The sequence below is a fragment of the Pleuronectes platessa genome, chromosome 15 (assembly GCF_947347685.1).
Source record: "Pleuronectes platessa chromosome 15, fPlePla1.1, whole genome shotgun sequence".
Classification (NCBI taxonomy): domain Eukaryota; kingdom Metazoa; phylum Chordata; class Actinopteri; order Pleuronectiformes; family Pleuronectidae; genus Pleuronectes; species Pleuronectes platessa.
The window spans coordinates 3,334,041-3,351,176 of record NC_070640.1 but is presented as its reverse complement, the minus strand read 5'-3'; the positions used below and the strand labels follow the sequence as shown (position 1 = coordinate 3,351,176).

General features: G+C 43.3%; 1 protein-coding gene across 6 annotated transcripts; it reads left to right on the top strand.

The window, feature by feature from the left end:
* Window positions 1-1,602: 1,602 nt before the first annotated feature.
* LOC128457501 (cullin-5) lies at window positions 1,603-11,519 on the top strand. 6 transcript variants are annotated; one of them, XM_053442213.1, is made up of 20 exons: window positions 1,603-1,649; window positions 3,958-4,067; window positions 4,158-4,257; window positions 4,519-4,695; window positions 4,804-4,945; window positions 5,633-5,778; window positions 6,354-6,434; window positions 6,532-6,670; window positions 6,784-6,834; window positions 7,635-7,765; window positions 7,934-8,041; window positions 8,126-8,190; window positions 8,279-8,411; window positions 8,497-8,628; window positions 8,754-8,877; window positions 8,978-9,153; window positions 9,268-9,429; window positions 9,562-9,680; window positions 10,073-10,196; window positions 10,353-11,519. In XM_053442213.1, the coding sequence occupies exons 1-20, from the start codon at window positions 1,626-1,628 to the stop codon at window positions 10,545-10,547; spliced, it is 2,439 nt and encodes an 812-aa protein (XP_053298188.1). In that variant the 5' UTR covers window positions 1,603-1,625; the 3' UTR covers window positions 10,548-11,519. The 6 variants fall into 6 exon arrangements, with proteins under 6 accessions (XP_053298188.1, XP_053298187.1, XP_053298192.1 ...); XM_053442212.1 differs by having other exon boundaries at window positions 8,954-9,153; XM_053442217.1 differs by lacking the exon at window positions 6,784-6,834 and having other exon boundaries at window positions 6,532-6,625.
* The last annotated feature ends 5,617 nt before the right edge of the window (window positions 11,520-17,136 follow it).

Sequence of the window (17,136 nt, the reverse complement as noted above, 5' to 3'; positions counted from 1 at the left end):
AGAGACTGTTGGACTCACCGAACGTTCAAAGGAGAGAAGAGTCTGAGATCTGCTGCTTGTTTGGAGACTGAGCTGCTACTGGACCAAATGCTTTGAGACCATCTCTCCACAGGGAGGCGCTATCATGACTTCTTCTTCTCAGTATTTATAGGGGAAAAATTCCCTCACAAACTTTTTTGTGGGAAACAATTGTCAAAATGAATAAATTACTTTTAATTTCTAAAAACATGAGAAAGAAAATCCACCAGAAGTGTAGAAATATGAGACTTTTCTAAAAATCGAATTTTATTTTCAGAATCTTAAGCCATAATAATGTATTCCCTTGTGCTGTTCACCAAACCTGCTGGTGTTATCCTTATTCCCCTCGCCTGTGTGGGAAAGCATCTGACCGAGCCTATCATACAGAGAAAGAATGAAGAAACATCATGAGCAGAAACAAAAACCGTCCTTGAAACTTTAGAAATAATGTTTGCTTATCTCCAGTGTTGCTCCCAGTGTGTAACACACAGCTAGCCACAGTTTGCCTTTTACTCTTGCTCTCCCAGTTTTCCCAGACTCTGCTGAAAGTGGACTAAAGGTCATAAGACCTGAGCTAAAGAGTATAAATAGATAAAAAGACACAGTAGATGTTACCACCACTTGTACTTCTGCCCAGACCAGTAATGTTGCAGTAGGATACTTCGAGCTGTATAAGTAGGATTTCAGAGATTTCAGTGGAATATTAGTAGCAGTATAAGTGAGGAAACAAAGACAGAATGTGAAATACTCACCTTAAGCTACCTGAGGTTACCTCAATAAAACAATTTTTAAAAATCCAAACACTTATGATATGCATCATTAAAAAATAAACAAGCAAACACATTAAATTAAACTGGACTTTTAAATTAAATGTATCTGACTATAACTGGTTGTGCAGTGTGAGATGTGAGCACAATAATGGACATTATTGGAAGATGATACATAAAAATATGCTTTTTAATGTTTTTCATTTGCAGCTTTTCCCTATTTTTTTTCAAATAGTTTTTATCCCTGCTCATTTTCTTTTAGATTATGACTTCTTTGGGTCTACATCTTTTCAGTAACAAAAATATTGTAAGATTTGATTTACATATTATTTTCAAAATTACAATTAGAATATGAAGAGGATTATCAATTATTTATTAAACATTTCAACTAAAAAATATGTTAATAAACAATGTCAAATAAAAAAATGTGTATAAAGGGTTGTTTTGTCGTTTTTTGATGTTTTTATTTCGTGACATATATATTTAAAATGTCTGTACATTATCTTTTTTATTTTAAATATTGTTAGACTTTATATTGGGTCTTACTGAGAACATCTTATATTTCTGTCTTTTCTACACATACAATCACAAATATTGTTATTTATGTCAAGAATAAGACAATTAACATATCAAGCCCACAAAAAAAAAGAACTTAAACTTTATTGAGAGAAGAAATATATTCACGACGATCAGATGTGTTAAACGTCTCTTTCATTAATTCACATTAAATAGATTTACTAATAAAAAGTTAAATCTCTTATTTTTAAAGTGAGATAAGCCTCATCTCTGAACGCTGCGCAGCTCTCGCGAGGTTTCACGAGAGGATAAGTTGAGGGGAACATGGCGACGTCTAATTTGCTGAAGGTAGGAGCCACTTCAATTCAATATCTTCGCGTTGCCCGCGGGCTGGAGCCGGTGTCACCCGCGGGTTGTGGGTTCGGTGTCCAGCCCGGTCCCCAGCGGTCAGCCCCGCGGAGCCGGACGTGTCTCCGCTGTGCGCGTCCACTCCTGCGGGCAGCTGGGAACTTACCTCTGGCTAACTGGAGCTACGTGCACCTCACTGGTTTCCAGCTAAACACAAGCAGCTCAACGTGAAGGGGCTGATGACGCGTGTTGTTAGCTTCACCTGAAGCTCAATTACCACTACAGTGTGTGGGTGTTTGTGGGTGTGGGTGTGGGTGTGTGTAGGTGTAGGTGTGTGTGTGTGTGTGTGTGCACGTTAGCAACAGACCCTGGCATCATCTGTCAGTGAGTGTCTGTAGCTGTGCAGCTCCTTGTGGGTCGAGCTAAAGCTGCTACAAGCTACTGTCTGTGTATTTAATCCTCTGCTGGTGCCTCGCTAACAACGCGGAGCTCCACGGGCACGTAGGGCTGCTACAGGCGAGAGGAGGAGGTGGCACAGGAGGAGGTGGCACAGGAGGAGGTGGCACAGGAGGAGGTGACCCAGGAGGAGGTGACACTCCAGCCAGGAGTCACTCCCTGCAGCTGGGTGCAGCTCTTAGAGAATCACACTGCGGACCAAACACTGGTCTCCTCCAAGGGACACTTACATCTGTGTATGATGGACACACACACACACACACACACACACACACACACACACACACACACACACACACACACACACACACACACGCACACACAGACACACACCCACAGCTAAAGTCTGCATGGGAGCACACATGTCAGCTGTCCCCACCCAGGGGCGTTGCAACAGGGTAGGCAAGAGCAAGAGTTCCCTGGGGCCATGAGCTGAGAACCCCCCCCAAGACAGGCTGATTACATTAGTCCACAGCAAGGACAAGTTTGTGACAAGTGTGGGTGAACATTTAGATTGTATTCAAACAATAACAATGTTTGTTAACTGATTATTAACCATTAATCCGTCCAGTAGAACTCTAGTTGCTTCAATGGCCCTTTGGACCATCTAAAAATCCATTGGTCCCAAGTTTTTAGCATCTTAGGCAGGTGGGCGTGGGCATTACTTTCTTTCTTAGCTGCACGCCATTTCCCGCAAACAAAAATGGCATGCAGCTTCCTCAATCACAGTAATCAACCTTCATTAACAAGCCAGGCCTATTTCAGTCCTCGGCAGACGGCTTAATACTGGGTTTTAATTCAGAAACTGCAACCACGGCTGAGAGTTACTGCTCAGATAGTAACAATGTCCAAGGAACAGAGCGGTAGATAGTATTAATTCATCTATATGTGTGTGTATGATGTTTGTGGAATGGTGATGGATTCATAGGTATTGAATCGCGCTCTTGTTGGCAGCACCTTTTTTAATTGAACACAAACAGCAGCTGGTTTGTGATTTATTCCGATCAGTGTCAAGTGGAAAGACAGATCATGATTAGTTATAGACATGTTAGACACTTGGCTCTGAAACCTACCGTAGGTGTTCAGTTGATTCTGGTGACTGTGAAGGCTGAAGTGTATGAGTCATATAATACTGAGGAAATCATCCACAGCCCCCGCGCCTCTATGAAAACATCTGCATTTGTTTCTGCACATTTCTCAACTCACTGATTCAAGGTTTTCCTGGATTTACTCACCAATTCATCTTCTGGAACAGCTTCATCAGAATGAATAGAAGTCTGTAATAATGTTTCACCACCACAAGTGTACTGTACTGTACTGTAAGGAGTTGCATCTATATTTCAGATAATTTATTGACAGAATGTATGGCAATGATTTCAATGATTCCAGTTTGTCAGGTGGAAGAAACATCTTTTATGATAATCAAGTTATTTAATAAATAAAATAGAATACACAGTTGTTTTCCTCACTTTGAGTTTGTACAAAACTGGATCTGTTTCACAATAAGAGTAACAGGCATATTAATCAAACACTGAACCAAAGTCAGAAGAGTAATGAACACATTAATCATTGATCAGGACAAATTCTGTACATAGGGTTTAGACATACTGCACTAATTAGATATTTACTATATTTTGCTGTTCTCAATACAAAATGCTGCTGTTTTTATGTTTGTCGTGTTATTTCATTGTTGTTGAGCAAGTTAAAAATTGGCAGATATTAAAGATAGTTTAGAAAATGGGTTAAGTTCATAGATTAGGATTTATAATTAACTATTTTATGTTCCTTTATGTTGTCGGTGTTCATGAACAGTTTGAATAACAGAGTCCACTTCCCTCCGGTGTGTTTCCAGAACAAAGGCTCCCTTCAGTTCGAGGACAAATGGGACCAGATGCGTCCCATCGTGCTGAAGCTCCTACGACAGGAGTCCGTCACCAAGCAGCAGTGGTTTGACTTGTTCTCGTAAGTTCACTCTGACGCAGCGGTTTTCACCTGATAACCAGTAGAGAAAGGACAGGTAACATGGTTCCCTCCTCTCGGTTTTTCCCTCAGAGACGTCCATGCTGTGTGTCTGTGGGATGACAAAGGTCCAGCTAAGATCCACCAGGCCCTCAAAGAGGACATCCTAGATTTCATCAAACAAGCACAAGCGGTGAGACCAGGACAAAACCAGATCTTTGTCCCATCATCTGTGAAATTATTCTGTTAACTGTATTCCTGGTGTTCCTTTATTTCCCCATGCGTCCACTTCATTTGCATCCTAAGTGCTTTAATTAGCTCTTAGACATCTCCACTCCAGCACTTTTTACTTTTCACTGCTCTAGTACGGTTCCTCTTGCTTAATATCTGTGAGTCTGTTACATTCTGCAGGAGTTAATCAGCCCTGTACCTTTTGTTTCTTAATCTTTCTCAGCGGGTGTTGAGTCATCAGGACGACACAGCGCTACTGAAGGCCTACATAGTGGAGTGGAGGAAGTTCTTCACGCAGTGCGACATCTTGCCCAAACCTTTCTGCCAGCTGGAGATCACTCTGATGGGGAAGCAAGGGAGCAACAAGAAGTCTAACGTGGAGGACAGCATCGTCCGCAAGGTCAGAAGCTGCAGGAGAGAGTAAACAAGGAGTGTTAACAAATGTCTCTCTGTGATTCAAAGAAACATCTCATGTGAATACAACTTCATGTCTGTCCTCTTTGTGCAGCTGATGCTGGACACGTGGAACGAGTCCATTTTCTCCAACATTAAGAACAGGCTACAAGACAGTGCTATGAAACTGGTGCACGCTGAGAGACTGGGAGAGGCCTTCGACTCCCAGCTGGTCATCGGCGTGCGGGAGTCCTACGGTGAGAAACACTAACCCAGGTTATCTTATTGTTTACATATCCTAACCCCGAAAGGCCCTGTTGTTCAATGAGAGCGTTAGATAATCACATTCAGTAGAGATCTCACTGTAAAGTCAACTCCCTCTTCTCATTCAGACAAACTTTATTCTCCATATGTTTTCTCTGTTGGTTTAATATTGACTCAAGATATTAAGAACAATAAGTGCAATAATTTTAATAATTAACTTTATTCGATTAATCCACATGTCTTCATTTGGTGTACTACAGCATTAAAGACATCTAAATTGTTCTTTTGCCTAATAACGCGTCATGTAAATTATGAGCACAGCAAATCCTTGTTTTTATCTCGTGAAACATTATTTCACAAGATATGTTTTCGAGCTTGTAGCCTTTAAAAGGGCTATTGCTCACACGTGCATGGACGTCCTGTTGCACATGCATCATACAAACAGAATATAAATAAATAAATAAATACCCTTCTCCATAAAGCAACCAGTGGTCAAATAGTCCACCGGGTACCTTCAAGCTGTTACACCTCACTCAGATCTTTGGTTGTGCAATGTAATTTTTACTATTTTCTGGGATCTTTTAAATATTGTAAGTTGAATTTGACATCTCTGTGTAGTTCTCATACTTTTTCCTGATCCAGACTCATGTCGACCTTGTCCTTTGTTCTTCTCTGTGCAGTGAATCTTTGCTCCAACCCCGACGACAAGCTGCAGATCTACAGAGACAACTTTGAGAAGGCGTACATGGATTCTACCGAGCGCTTCTACAGAACACAGGCCCCAGCTTACCTCCAGCAAAATGGCGTCCAAAACTACATGAAATATGTGAGTGAAGTATGAGTCATAGATCTATTTCATTTAGAGGCCCTGGAAAGAAATGATCTCACTTATCTTCTTACTATGACTGATAGCATCATAGATAGATGTATTTAATGCCTGGTGATTAAATATGTATCTGAGAGTGATGATAAACATTATATTTTATTCAGTCTCCATCCAAAAATGGGATAATCAAGCTCATAAAGATGAGAATGTAAAAATGATCTGCTGCTGGTCAGTAAATAATATAAAACATGTGAAATTACTTATGTGGCAACAATTTTTCTGCTCTGGAAATTATTTTCGCTGACTCACTCACGTTAACTTCTGTCTCACAGTTAAATTTCACAACATCGGGCTGAAACTCGAGTCTTTTTAAAACACAGCAGGGACCAGAAATATTCAGGTCAAACTTTAACACCGTGTTTATATGATTTTGGTTTGAGTAACCATGCAAAAGTTTTTAACTCTCCATCCAAAGAAACACAGAATATCAAGGCCATAGAGATGAGATGTTATGTGAAATCGATGTGTATTTGTAATAATTGTGTTGTGTGTGCTTTGTTGTGTGTTCTCTCCAGGCTGATTCAAAGCTGAGGGAAGAGGAGAAACGTGCACTGCGATACTTAGAGACGAGACGGGACTGTAACTCTGTACAAGCAGTGAGTTCTACACATCGTCCATCTGAGCCATTAAAAATAACAAAACTGTAACGTGTGCATTTCTCCTGAGTTGTTCCTCCTCTGCTCATCTTCCCAGCTCATGGAATGTTGCGTCAACGCTCTAGTAACGTCCTTCAAGGAGACCATCTTAGCCGAGTGCCCGGGCATGATCAAACGCAATGAAACCGAGAGTGAGTACGGCAGGACCGCTCCCACCAAAGGCACAGCCAGCTCAGGTTTGCACCAGGGAATACACCTGACCCAACCCTCTTGTCCAGCATCTTGTAGAACATGTATGTGTGTTTCCATCAGTCTTCTTACTGTGTAATGGTCCATGTGTCGGGTCTAGCCATGATGAAGTCCTCAGACATCAGACAAAAGCTGGAAGTGGGGAATGGAGGTAAGATATACATCATGGAGTGAAGGGGATAGGAGAGTGTTGGGGTTTTTAAAAACACTTTAAAGTTTGTAATTAGAATTTTGCTTCTGATTTGACCTCTTTATCAACACATCAATTAAATTAACATTCATACATACATCCATGTTTTAATGTTGTGTCCTCAAATGGCCGTTAAGTTAAGAAACACATCACTTGCTCTTAAAATCCACTTAATCTGACAGATGAGCTCATATAATATGTTTGTTCCCAACACTTGTCTTGATTCAAAGATAAAACACAACACAAATTGCTCTTAAGATAACATTTTGAATATAGATTTTCACGGGAGACATAATGTGCTCTGTGTTTGTGCTGCATTAAACACACATTGTAATTTGCAAATTGCATTTGTATGTGCATGTGTGTTTGTGTCTGTTCTTGTGCAGTTGGATCCAACCAGTGGACTGAGAGCAGCCATAGTAATTTAATGTAGCCTGTCCTCTGCTAGTTTTATGACGCGGTGGCCAAATAAAAGCTTGGTATTTAACATTGTTTATACTTTTAGTGCTTCACCGAGACAAGCCTGGGAACATTAATATTGAATTTCCAGTCTAGGACTCAGGATAATGGTTATTTTTATTATCTAGCATCTATGGGTTTTTTTCAGGCTATAGAATATAAAACAAATCGATAAACATTCACCTAGTGGGATATTTCAACTCACCATGTCTGACCAGTGTCATTCAGGCTTTTGTGTCTTTGTGTAATTGTATTTTAAGCAGTTACACTGACTCAAAGTAAAGACAGTTCCTCCTCCACAGAGTTACATCTGATGTTCTCTCTGATGGACAAAGTGCCCAGCGGGATCGAACCCATGCTGAAGGACCTGGAGGATCACATCATGAACGCTGGCCTGGCGGATATGGTGGCCTCAGCAGAGACAATCACCTCCGTGAGTGTTACACACAATAACAAGTTGATATCATAGTTATAGAGGCGCTGAGTTCCCTCCTTCTTAGCTTTGAGAATACTTGAGGCAGCGCTATTAATAAAATGTCTTCTCTTCTAATGGTGCATATGAATTTAAACTCTTGGCTTCATCCTCTGTTCTTTGTTGCAGGACTCAGAGAAATACGTGGAGCAGCTGCTCACCTTGTTTAATCGCTTCAGTCGACTGGTGAAAGAAGCTTTTCAGGACGACCCACGCTTCCTCACAGCCAGAGACAAAGTGAGCTCCACTCCTACTACCAGTACGCTGTGGTTGTAGGAGGCGCTTGTCAGATCCTTAACTATTTTCCAAACTTCTCCACAGGCGTACAAAGCTGTCGTGAACGACGCCACTATATTTAAGTTAGAACTTCCTTTGAAACAGAAAGGGTAAGAGTCGAGATCCCTGTGTGAGATCCAGCTTCTGATGCCTGACTGCGCTCTTTGTTATTATTCATTATTCTGCCCGTTTGTACAGGGTAGGTCTGAAAACTCAACCAGAGTCAAAATGTCCAGAGCTGCTGGCCAACTACTGTGACATGCTCCTGAGGAAAACGCCGCTGAGCAAGAAGCTCACGTCTGAAGAGATAGAAGCCAAGCTCAAGGAAGTGGTGTGTGTCAGGAAGCACTTGTGTTCAGTTGTATTGTTTTTTTAAACAACATATGTTTTAAAGTCATCTGTGTGCTCATTTAAAGCTGCTGGTGTTGAAGTACGTCCAGAACAAAGATGTGTTCATGCGCTACCACAAAGCCCACCTGACCCGACGCCTCATCCTGGACATCTCAGCGGACAGCGAGATAGAGGAGAACATGGTGGAGTGGCTCAGGGTGAGGGACACGGCTGGAGATCACTTTATTTTCTACTAATCTGAAGAGTCGTTTGATTGCAGCCATAAAATACCAATGAAATCATCGCCTATCAAAACTGTTGATTGTTTATCGATCCGAAACAGGAAGTAGGAATGCCCGCTGACTATGTCAACAAGCTCGCCAGAATGTTTCAGGACATCAAAGTATCGGAAGACCTCAACCAATCGTTCAAGGAAATGCATAAACACAACAAACTGGCTTTACCAGGTGAGCGGTGCATCTATCTATGTATCCACAGCATCGTATACGTTAAGGTTGGAAACCCTGTTTTAAAGTGAAGAAGACGTCCATGTTCGTTCCCTCGCAGCGGACTCGGTCAACATAAAGATCCTAAATGCCGGAGCCTGGTCGAGGAGCAGCGAGAAGGTCTTTGTGTCTCTTCCCACGGAGCTGGAGGATTTGATACCAGAGGTAGAAGATTTCTATAAGAAGAACCACAGTGGGAGGAAGCTGCACTGGCATCACCTCATGTCCAACGGCATTGTGAGTGCAACTCTACAAGTTCCTGTTCGAAGCTCCACTCCTTGAGATTGAGTCTTGATCCGTTTTGCTCTCTCTGTGAAAGGGACTAAACATAATGTTCCCTCATTTCTCTAGATAACATTCAAGAACGAGGTGGGTCAGTACGATCTGGAGGTGACCACCTTTCAGCTGGCCGTGCTGTTTGCCTGGAACCAGAGGCCCCGGGAGAGGATCAGCTTTGAAAACCTAAAGTTAGCCACCGAGCTGCCGGACGCAGAGCTGCGACGCACTCTCTGGGTAAAGAAAGAGTGTTCCATCATGTCTTTCACAAACTCACCAGCAGGTTCATGGTTCTGATCAGATTTTATTCACTGAAATGCTGTTTTTGTTTCCTCTCTGAACTCGTCTTGTTCTTCTGAATCCTCCCAGTCTCTGGTGGCGTTTCCCAAACTGAAGCGTCAGGTGCTGTCGTACGAGCCGGTGGTGTCGTCGCCCAAAGACTTTACAGAAGGAACACTATTCTGGGTCAACCAGGAGTTTTCTCTCATGTAAGGAACTCAACGTTAGGAGCAGTAGCTGTGCCTCAATTCAGGGACCGTCTCATTGCAGCTCAGCTCGTAGGCTTGAGTCCACCGCTAGTATGTTCAACATGCCTCTTTATAATTCAGATATTTGTCCAACATGTGAAAAGAGAAGAGATTTAGTCTGTTGTTTGTGGGACTACTCACTTGCATTCGGGCTGAGTCGACACATAAACCTATAAAACACCTGTCATGCTCCAATACGTCTTGGACTCGACTCGGTTTGGCTCCGGTCAGACGGAAACATTTGGCCTGATGAGAGTCTAAATGTGGATGTAACACAAGTCAAAATCAAGTTGGATGGAGATTTGCAATGACGCAGGAAGTCAGTGGTTTTGTTTTTTCATTTAATCTTTCAGAAAAAACTCCAAGGTTCAGAAAAGGGGGAAGATTAACCTGATTGGTCGGCTGCAGCTCACCACGGAGCGAATGAGGGAGGAGGAGAACGAGGGCATCGTCCAGCTCAGGATACTAAGAACACAGGTATGGAGACGAGCTCGCAGCGCCCATCCCCCCCCACACTGTGAATAAACATTATCGTCTTACATTTCCCATCGTGGACTTTGAACAGACATCTGTGGTTTGACGTTACACTGTAATCCATCTGTTTTCCCTTTCTCCACACTCCCTCGCGTCCAGGAGGCGATAATCCAGATCATGAAGATGAGGAAGCGCATCAACAACGCCCAGCTGCAGACGGAGCTGGTGGAGATCCTCAAGAACATGTTTTTACCACAGAAGAAGATGATCAAGGAGCAGATCGAGTGGCTGATCGATCACAAGTACATAAAGAGGGATGAGACCGATATAAACACCTTCCTCTACATGGCCTAGCGCGACACGTCGGGATGACTTGTGTTGACTGTGGTTTCAGTGGATCACGCCTGATGGACACTAGAGTACTTCCAGGCTTCCCGTCCTCTATTTAGAATAAAAAAATCCAATACATTCAGAAAACTTGTGCAGGGAGGCATGCATCTAACACTGAGACCTATTTAAAAACTAAAAAAAGTGGAACTTCCTGCCTTAAAGTTGTACAAAGAAAAACAAAAAAAAAGACAAGAATGCAAACGTTGCATTTGGGAGTCTGCACCAGGCGGTTCCACGTGTTTTTAGATGGAGGGAGTTTCCTTTGCTGTCCAGATGAGGCCGCTCAATGTTAATGGTGAGTTTCTGATGCCATGGTTGTGTCGTCTGGGCGGCTGCTACAACAAGTCTAGAGGCACGCCGACAGGGAAGGAAGTTTGGAGCTCAAAATATCTGCTGTCCAGTTTTTAATCCACGTCAAAACCTGCACCGACTTAACCGAGAGAGAACACAGCAGGGGGGTGCTCGTCACTCGAGGGCGCCGAATCGGTGCGTCGCCGAGGCCCTGGCGCTGTCGGGACACTCTGGGGTCAGAGGTCAACCGATCAAGCTCTTAATCCAGACAGTCAGTGTGTACAAATAGCCAGATAAGCACTTCACAGTTTGCCGGACTGAGCCCGACAGCGACGTAGACTCCGACTCTTAACCGCGTCCAGCCTCTGTCCCTTGGGTTTACAGAAATAAGGACAAGGTGGAAAGGAAATGAGCATATTGCTGTAAATCCAGAGTCTGTCTCCCTCTATCAAACGTGCCCAGAGGCAGAGGGGGTGTTGGGAGTTGAAACGGGAGCTCAGCTCATGTTTCTGCAGGAAGCCTGGGAGAAGAGGCTGAGGTCAGTATTACACATGGTAAATACTACAATTCAAACTTTATAGGAGAGAGTACCATGAGATGTGAATAATGAAATGGTTAAATAAACAGCACCTTATTATAAAACAACACGCTGGCTTCTCATTCATCCTAGTTCAGGAAAACAAGTCTTACTATATGTTTTGTTTATAGTTTGGGGAAATGTTTTAAAGGGAAATTCCGCCACTGATTAATTGTTTTATGTTAAGACTTAATTTTAACCCCTTCCCGCTTGTAATTTAGCATTTTTATACACAAATAAAATGATCACAATCCACTATAATGCAGCTTTAAGTAGATATAAGGACCTTTTTGAAGTGTATATAAATCTACAGTATTTTCGTATATTATCATTTATCTGTAAAGAGCAAAGTCAACCTCGAGTTGTAACGGTCAGGATAATGTAAAGATAATATGAAGGATATTCTCTCATCATTAGACACAAACATAAGTAGCAGCAAAGAAATACACACAACAAATGTACATAAACACACCTAAGCACAGTATTAAACCAGTGGAGGTTGACCAGGAGATGGTGCCAAACCAACACATCAAACTATTGCAGGAACCAAGCAGCAGGTGCACAACCTCCTCATAAACAACCTCCACATAAAACTGATTAAAAATTTGTGTTTTACTATTTAACCTTTTTCTTGTGTCACATATGTTGTATTGATGTGGCTTTTAATCTGATTGTATTGATTGGTTTATGTTCATTTAGGATATATTGTATTGTATAAATCTTTTTTCTTTTTTTACTTTTAGTCAAATTCTTCTTTTTCAAACAGTAAAACTTCTTATTTTGAATCTGTAAACAATATGTCCAGAAATTACTTTTGTATCAGATAATATTTACGCTACTGGTTTCACAAAAATAATGGCATGAAGAATCCAGGTCCAGTTAGAAAATACACGTATCTGCTCATGACTCCATCAGGTTTTACTATCGGGATCTGGATTCTTCAAGTTTTACTCTAATGTTTTGACTTTAATATTTAGTATTTGACTGTAGAACATCCTTATTGTCCAGAAGAAGCTTCCTGACACAGTTATTTCTGCGGATATCTGTATCATTTTATCTGTCCAACATAAACATAGTGTTTTATTCATCTCATGTGTTTTAACACTTTTAATTAGATGGATATTTGTGTTAATTACTGCACATCTCATCCTCTTGTTTATAACAGCAGCTCTGCGCATGCTCAGTCTGCTAAATCCCCCCCCCCCCCCCCCCCCCCCCACACACACACACACACACACCACCACCACCACTTGAACAGAAAACACAGCACTTCCGATTTGTACCTTCAAAATAAAACACAGTTGGGCACCTTCTTCCATCAAAAGGGATTAAATCAGGATTGTTTTTACTCAAGAAAAGTTGGGACCTTGTTCTGTGGATGTTTTTAATCTGTAAAAGAAAGAACAGGAGACTTGTATCAGAGAAACATGATCTGAAGTAACCGTGTGAGTTGAACAGATGTATACTGATCATCAATTAGGGTAAGCTAATTAGCTTCGGCTTATTTGTGTTTAAAACCTACATAACCCATGAAAACCTGTGTTTAAAGACATGATGTACGTGTTTTTTTAGATTTAAAGTTTTTTTTTACATTCCCATGACACCATTATCTTCCATGTCCACCATGAACAAACCTGCTTTAATTGTCTACAGAACCTGAATGTGAATTATCACTTTTTTTAGTTTATCTCTGCATTAAAAGGAATTTATCATTACCTGTCAGTTTTTTTAATGATAGTAAGCACAGAGGAAATAGTAATAGAGAATTCGGCTCACTTAACGTTCCTAGATGTGAACAAATATAGGCTAAAATAACAGTTTTCATTCACAGAAAGGTCCAATATTTACATTATTTAATATGCTCAGTGTCAAAATGATGTTAATCTACCATGGATGTAAGGAAGCACTATTAAAAATGTCTCATATTAAATATATCATTCGTAATCACATTTTGAAATCTAAAAACAACTGACGTGAGTGATGATTTTACTTTGAAATCAGCTGTGCTCTTCTCCCGCTCCCCCCCCTCCTCCCCCCGGTGTTGTGCTCGGCAGCTTGACTCCTCCGCTGCGGGGAGGAGAGGAGGAGAGAGAGGGGGAGAGAGAGGAGCTCCTCCAGCGGACCAGGGAGAGAGAGAGAGAGAGCGAGGGAGAGAGCGGTGAGGAATCCCAGCAGCCCCCCCAGGAGAGCGAGAGCCGGACCGGCTGGACCCCCGGAGGAGGACCCGAGAGGGAGCCGCGTTGCCACGCGAGAGGCCTCCGTCCAGGTAACCGGCTCGTCGCGCGTCTCCCGGGCAGGTGCACGAGGAGACGGGGCTGCAGAGGAGGATGGAGATGGGGGGGCTGCAGGAAGCGGCTGCTTAAATCCCACAATACTCCTAAGAGCCTGTCCCCGACTGACCGTGGATTCATATGTGGCCTCTGTGCGGGGAGGAGAGGGAGAGGGTGGGGGTGGGGGAGGTGATGGGGATTGGGATTGGGATTGGGATGGGGATGGGGGGGGGGATATTTATCCCGACACCGTATTGCTCCGGTGAGAAACGAGCTGTGCGCGTGCACTCTGCGCATAAATAGCGGAATATGTGTTGATATCGGAGCCGCAGCTGCTGCTTCACCGCCTCTGGTCGCTCTCCATCAAAACACACGTTCATTCGGTGCAGGGCAAAGATCGAGCTTTAAATGTTGAAGATAAAGAAATTGAATCTTGTTTTTTTTGTATAATAACAACATAAAGCCCTGTATGCACCTGGGATGTGCACGGTAGTGACCCCCTCCACTTGACAGGTTATGATTTATCAATAATATCAGTATAATATTTCCTGCAGGGAAGCCTGGATGTTTACTAAGTTTGGCTGCCAGCTGCAGGGACTTCTTCTTCTTCTTCTTCTTCCTCCTCCAGCAGCTCATCTTTGTGTCTGAGTCTGGAGTCGGCTTGCCACTGCATGAGGAGCAATAAATTAATAATTTCACAAGTGTATTGTTCTGCAGCGCACCAGGGGGGGGGGGGGGGGTGGGGGGGTTGTAATAAACGCACATTAATAGTCTTGTGGGGAAGCGGACGCCCTTTGTTATTTACGCGACTTGCCAGGCGTGATGTCTCTGCAAGTGGGGTCTTGAGACTCGTAGTGTTTACGAGGGGATTCCCTGGGATTTGAGATCAGAGAACTTTTGACACCGGCTGTTTTTAAACCCAGATATGAGTCTCGCTGTCGTTGTATCCTCACACACAATGTAGGATGATGTGTTACATTAAAACAACTGCAGTAATCCTCCAATACAGATGTTTATTAGATATTTAGAACCCTGATGTGTCTCGGTCCACTTCTGTTTAGATTCCTGAGGATGAAGCAAAGCCTTAATCCAGTATTCTCACTGTAATATGAGCCTAATTAGTGATAATGCTCATTTGACGGAGAAAAAACAATCTGCTACCTGATGGAACCTCAAGAAAAGTATTGTTTAATCAGATTAAATGTGACTTAATGAGCAAGAACACATCAATTCTACCTTTTTGCGTCCCTACAGGGTGAAATAATGGTTATAAATCTGATATTTAGACCACAATTATTTTGCTAATTGGTTGTAAAATCAATATACTTATTTAAACAAGTCAGAGTGATGTGCATCATCGTTGGAGCCGGACGTAACGAGGTGAAATTGAGCCGTGTGGACTCATGTATGTCGTGGGCAAGCCTACAGGAGGAGGCACTGCAGAGAGGAGATCACGATGCTGGGAGGATGGGAACACTGGGATAGCCCTCCTCCCTGATGCAGGAGGAGGCGGTGGGGGTGGAGGTGGTGGAGGAGTGTGTGGGTGAGGGACGGTCTGGCGCACCCCTCCCTCCCTCCCTCCCTCCCTGCCTGTCTCTCCCCTTCTCTGGTATACTGGTGCATTACTGCTCCCTGTCCACTTCTCCGAGAGTAATCACCCTGTCAGCAGAAGCAGACTCAATCACTCACCCCCCCCCCCCCTCACCCCCACCACTGCCACCGACACCAGCATCACGGGAACACACTCCTCCCTGATCTCTGACCAGTACGCCGCCAGAGTCTGTTGCTGCCCGCTGTGCCCGTTAATGATGTGAAACAGTTTTGTGAACAGCTATAATCAGGATTTCTAATGGGGGAGCAAAAAAAAAACATGTGTCAACAAACCACTATAATATTCTTGCTGGGGACTTGAGCTGTGGCTGTGGACCTTGTTGGTCCTTATCCCTGATGGTGTTGTTGTTATAGCCCATAATATTCATGTGCATGTTTCATCAGTCTTTGGATTTTAGCAACTGGATTTCAGCAGGAGGAAGTTAGAACCTGTGGAGTTACTACAGACTGTAAATAGAGATGATGCATCTCGTCTTTCTCCCAGAAGTGAAGCAATATCCAGAATATGAATACTGCCATCTTAGTGATGGGGGGGGGGGTCAATCACAGCTGTCAGTCATGACGTTTCAACCTGGTTTTGTTAGCATCAAATAACTGATTAAAACTAGATTTCCTAGTAAAATGAACACTTGAACATCGGTCAGTGGGACCAGAATGACCCAGTTGCATCTGGACATCCTCTGGAATTGTCCTTTCACATATGGAGAACACAGCTGGAGATTATCCGGGTCGTGAAAAATGTCCACGACACTCAAGGGAGGGGCGGAGCATAACACATAAACATCAGCATCGGCTCTTTTGTCCAAAAGCTTTCAAATCTATTTGTTTTTCCAATTTCCACGACTTTATCGGTGTCTTCTATGTGTACGGCTGATCTTTTCCATGCTAGTGGTCAGTGTGACGCTAAAGGGAGGTAAACAGGAAATAAGCTAATCAGATAAACACAGGTTCACCAGCTACCTCCTCCCTCACGGCTCATTTGTCAGGACAGGACCTGTTTTTGAATTCCTGTGATTTGATTAGCCTGCGTTAAGACACAATTGGATTGGATGGTTCTTCTCCTGCAGCAACAAGGACCACAATGCAATTTGGTCATGCATGACGTCACCACATTCAAAGTGATGGAGCGTGTCTGTCGAAGCCTCTGAAGCTTGTGTGTTGTTTGTGTGTGTGTTTGTGTGTGTGTGTGAGAGTTGGTTACAGTTCGGCTGCAGCTGTTTCATCATGTAATTAACAACACATGGAAAATACCATTCTAACCTGAGTGCTTCATTAGCTTCCCTTCTCTTCACGGAGCCTTGCTTGTGAACTTTGAGTCTCTGCATGCGCTGCGTGTTGCAGGTGAACTCACAGTAATGATATCACATTACCCCGGCGCTGGTTTACTCTCCTACATGAGTAAGTGCGCTTGTTTGTCCTCCATCATCTCAGCAGTACCCCCCCCCCCCCCCCCCCCCCCCCCTCGCGCCCTCAGCAGAACCCTGTGCTACCTTTGCCAGGACGCTGCACAGTGCCCTGCTACAGCGGCTGAATGAGATGAATGTTGACATCTGCTGACCAGCAGTTCCTCCTGCTCACTGAGGCCGGCCGAGCAGAACGAAGAAGCTGAGGCAATTTGCAGTCCGGGGCCGACGCTCGTGTGTTGTCACAGCCACAGCCTCGTGGACGGGTGCCGGGGCCGGGATTCGGTTTGTGGTGACTCCTCTGACCTCGCCGCACAAAAAAGTCCTCGATCTCACAACAAGATGACGAGCGTCTGATTCTGTTCAGTAAAAATCAGTGGGACGTTTTCTCAGAAACGGAA

What these genes read in the sequence shown, in the direction of transcription:
- LOC128457501 (XM_053442212.1), top strand. Translation starts at nt 1,626, where the DNA reads ATGGCGACGTCTAATTTGCTGAAG. An exon ending in TCCAAAACTACATGAAATAT is followed by an intron (nt 5,779 to 6,353) that starts GTGAGTGAAGTA and finishes TGTTCTCTCCAG; the next exon opens with GCTGATTCAAAGCTGAGGGA. An exon ending in CAGCAGAGACAATCACCTCC is followed by an intron (nt 7,766 to 7,933) that starts GTGAGTGTTACA and finishes TCTTTGTTGCAG; the next exon opens with GACTCAGAGAAATACGTGGA.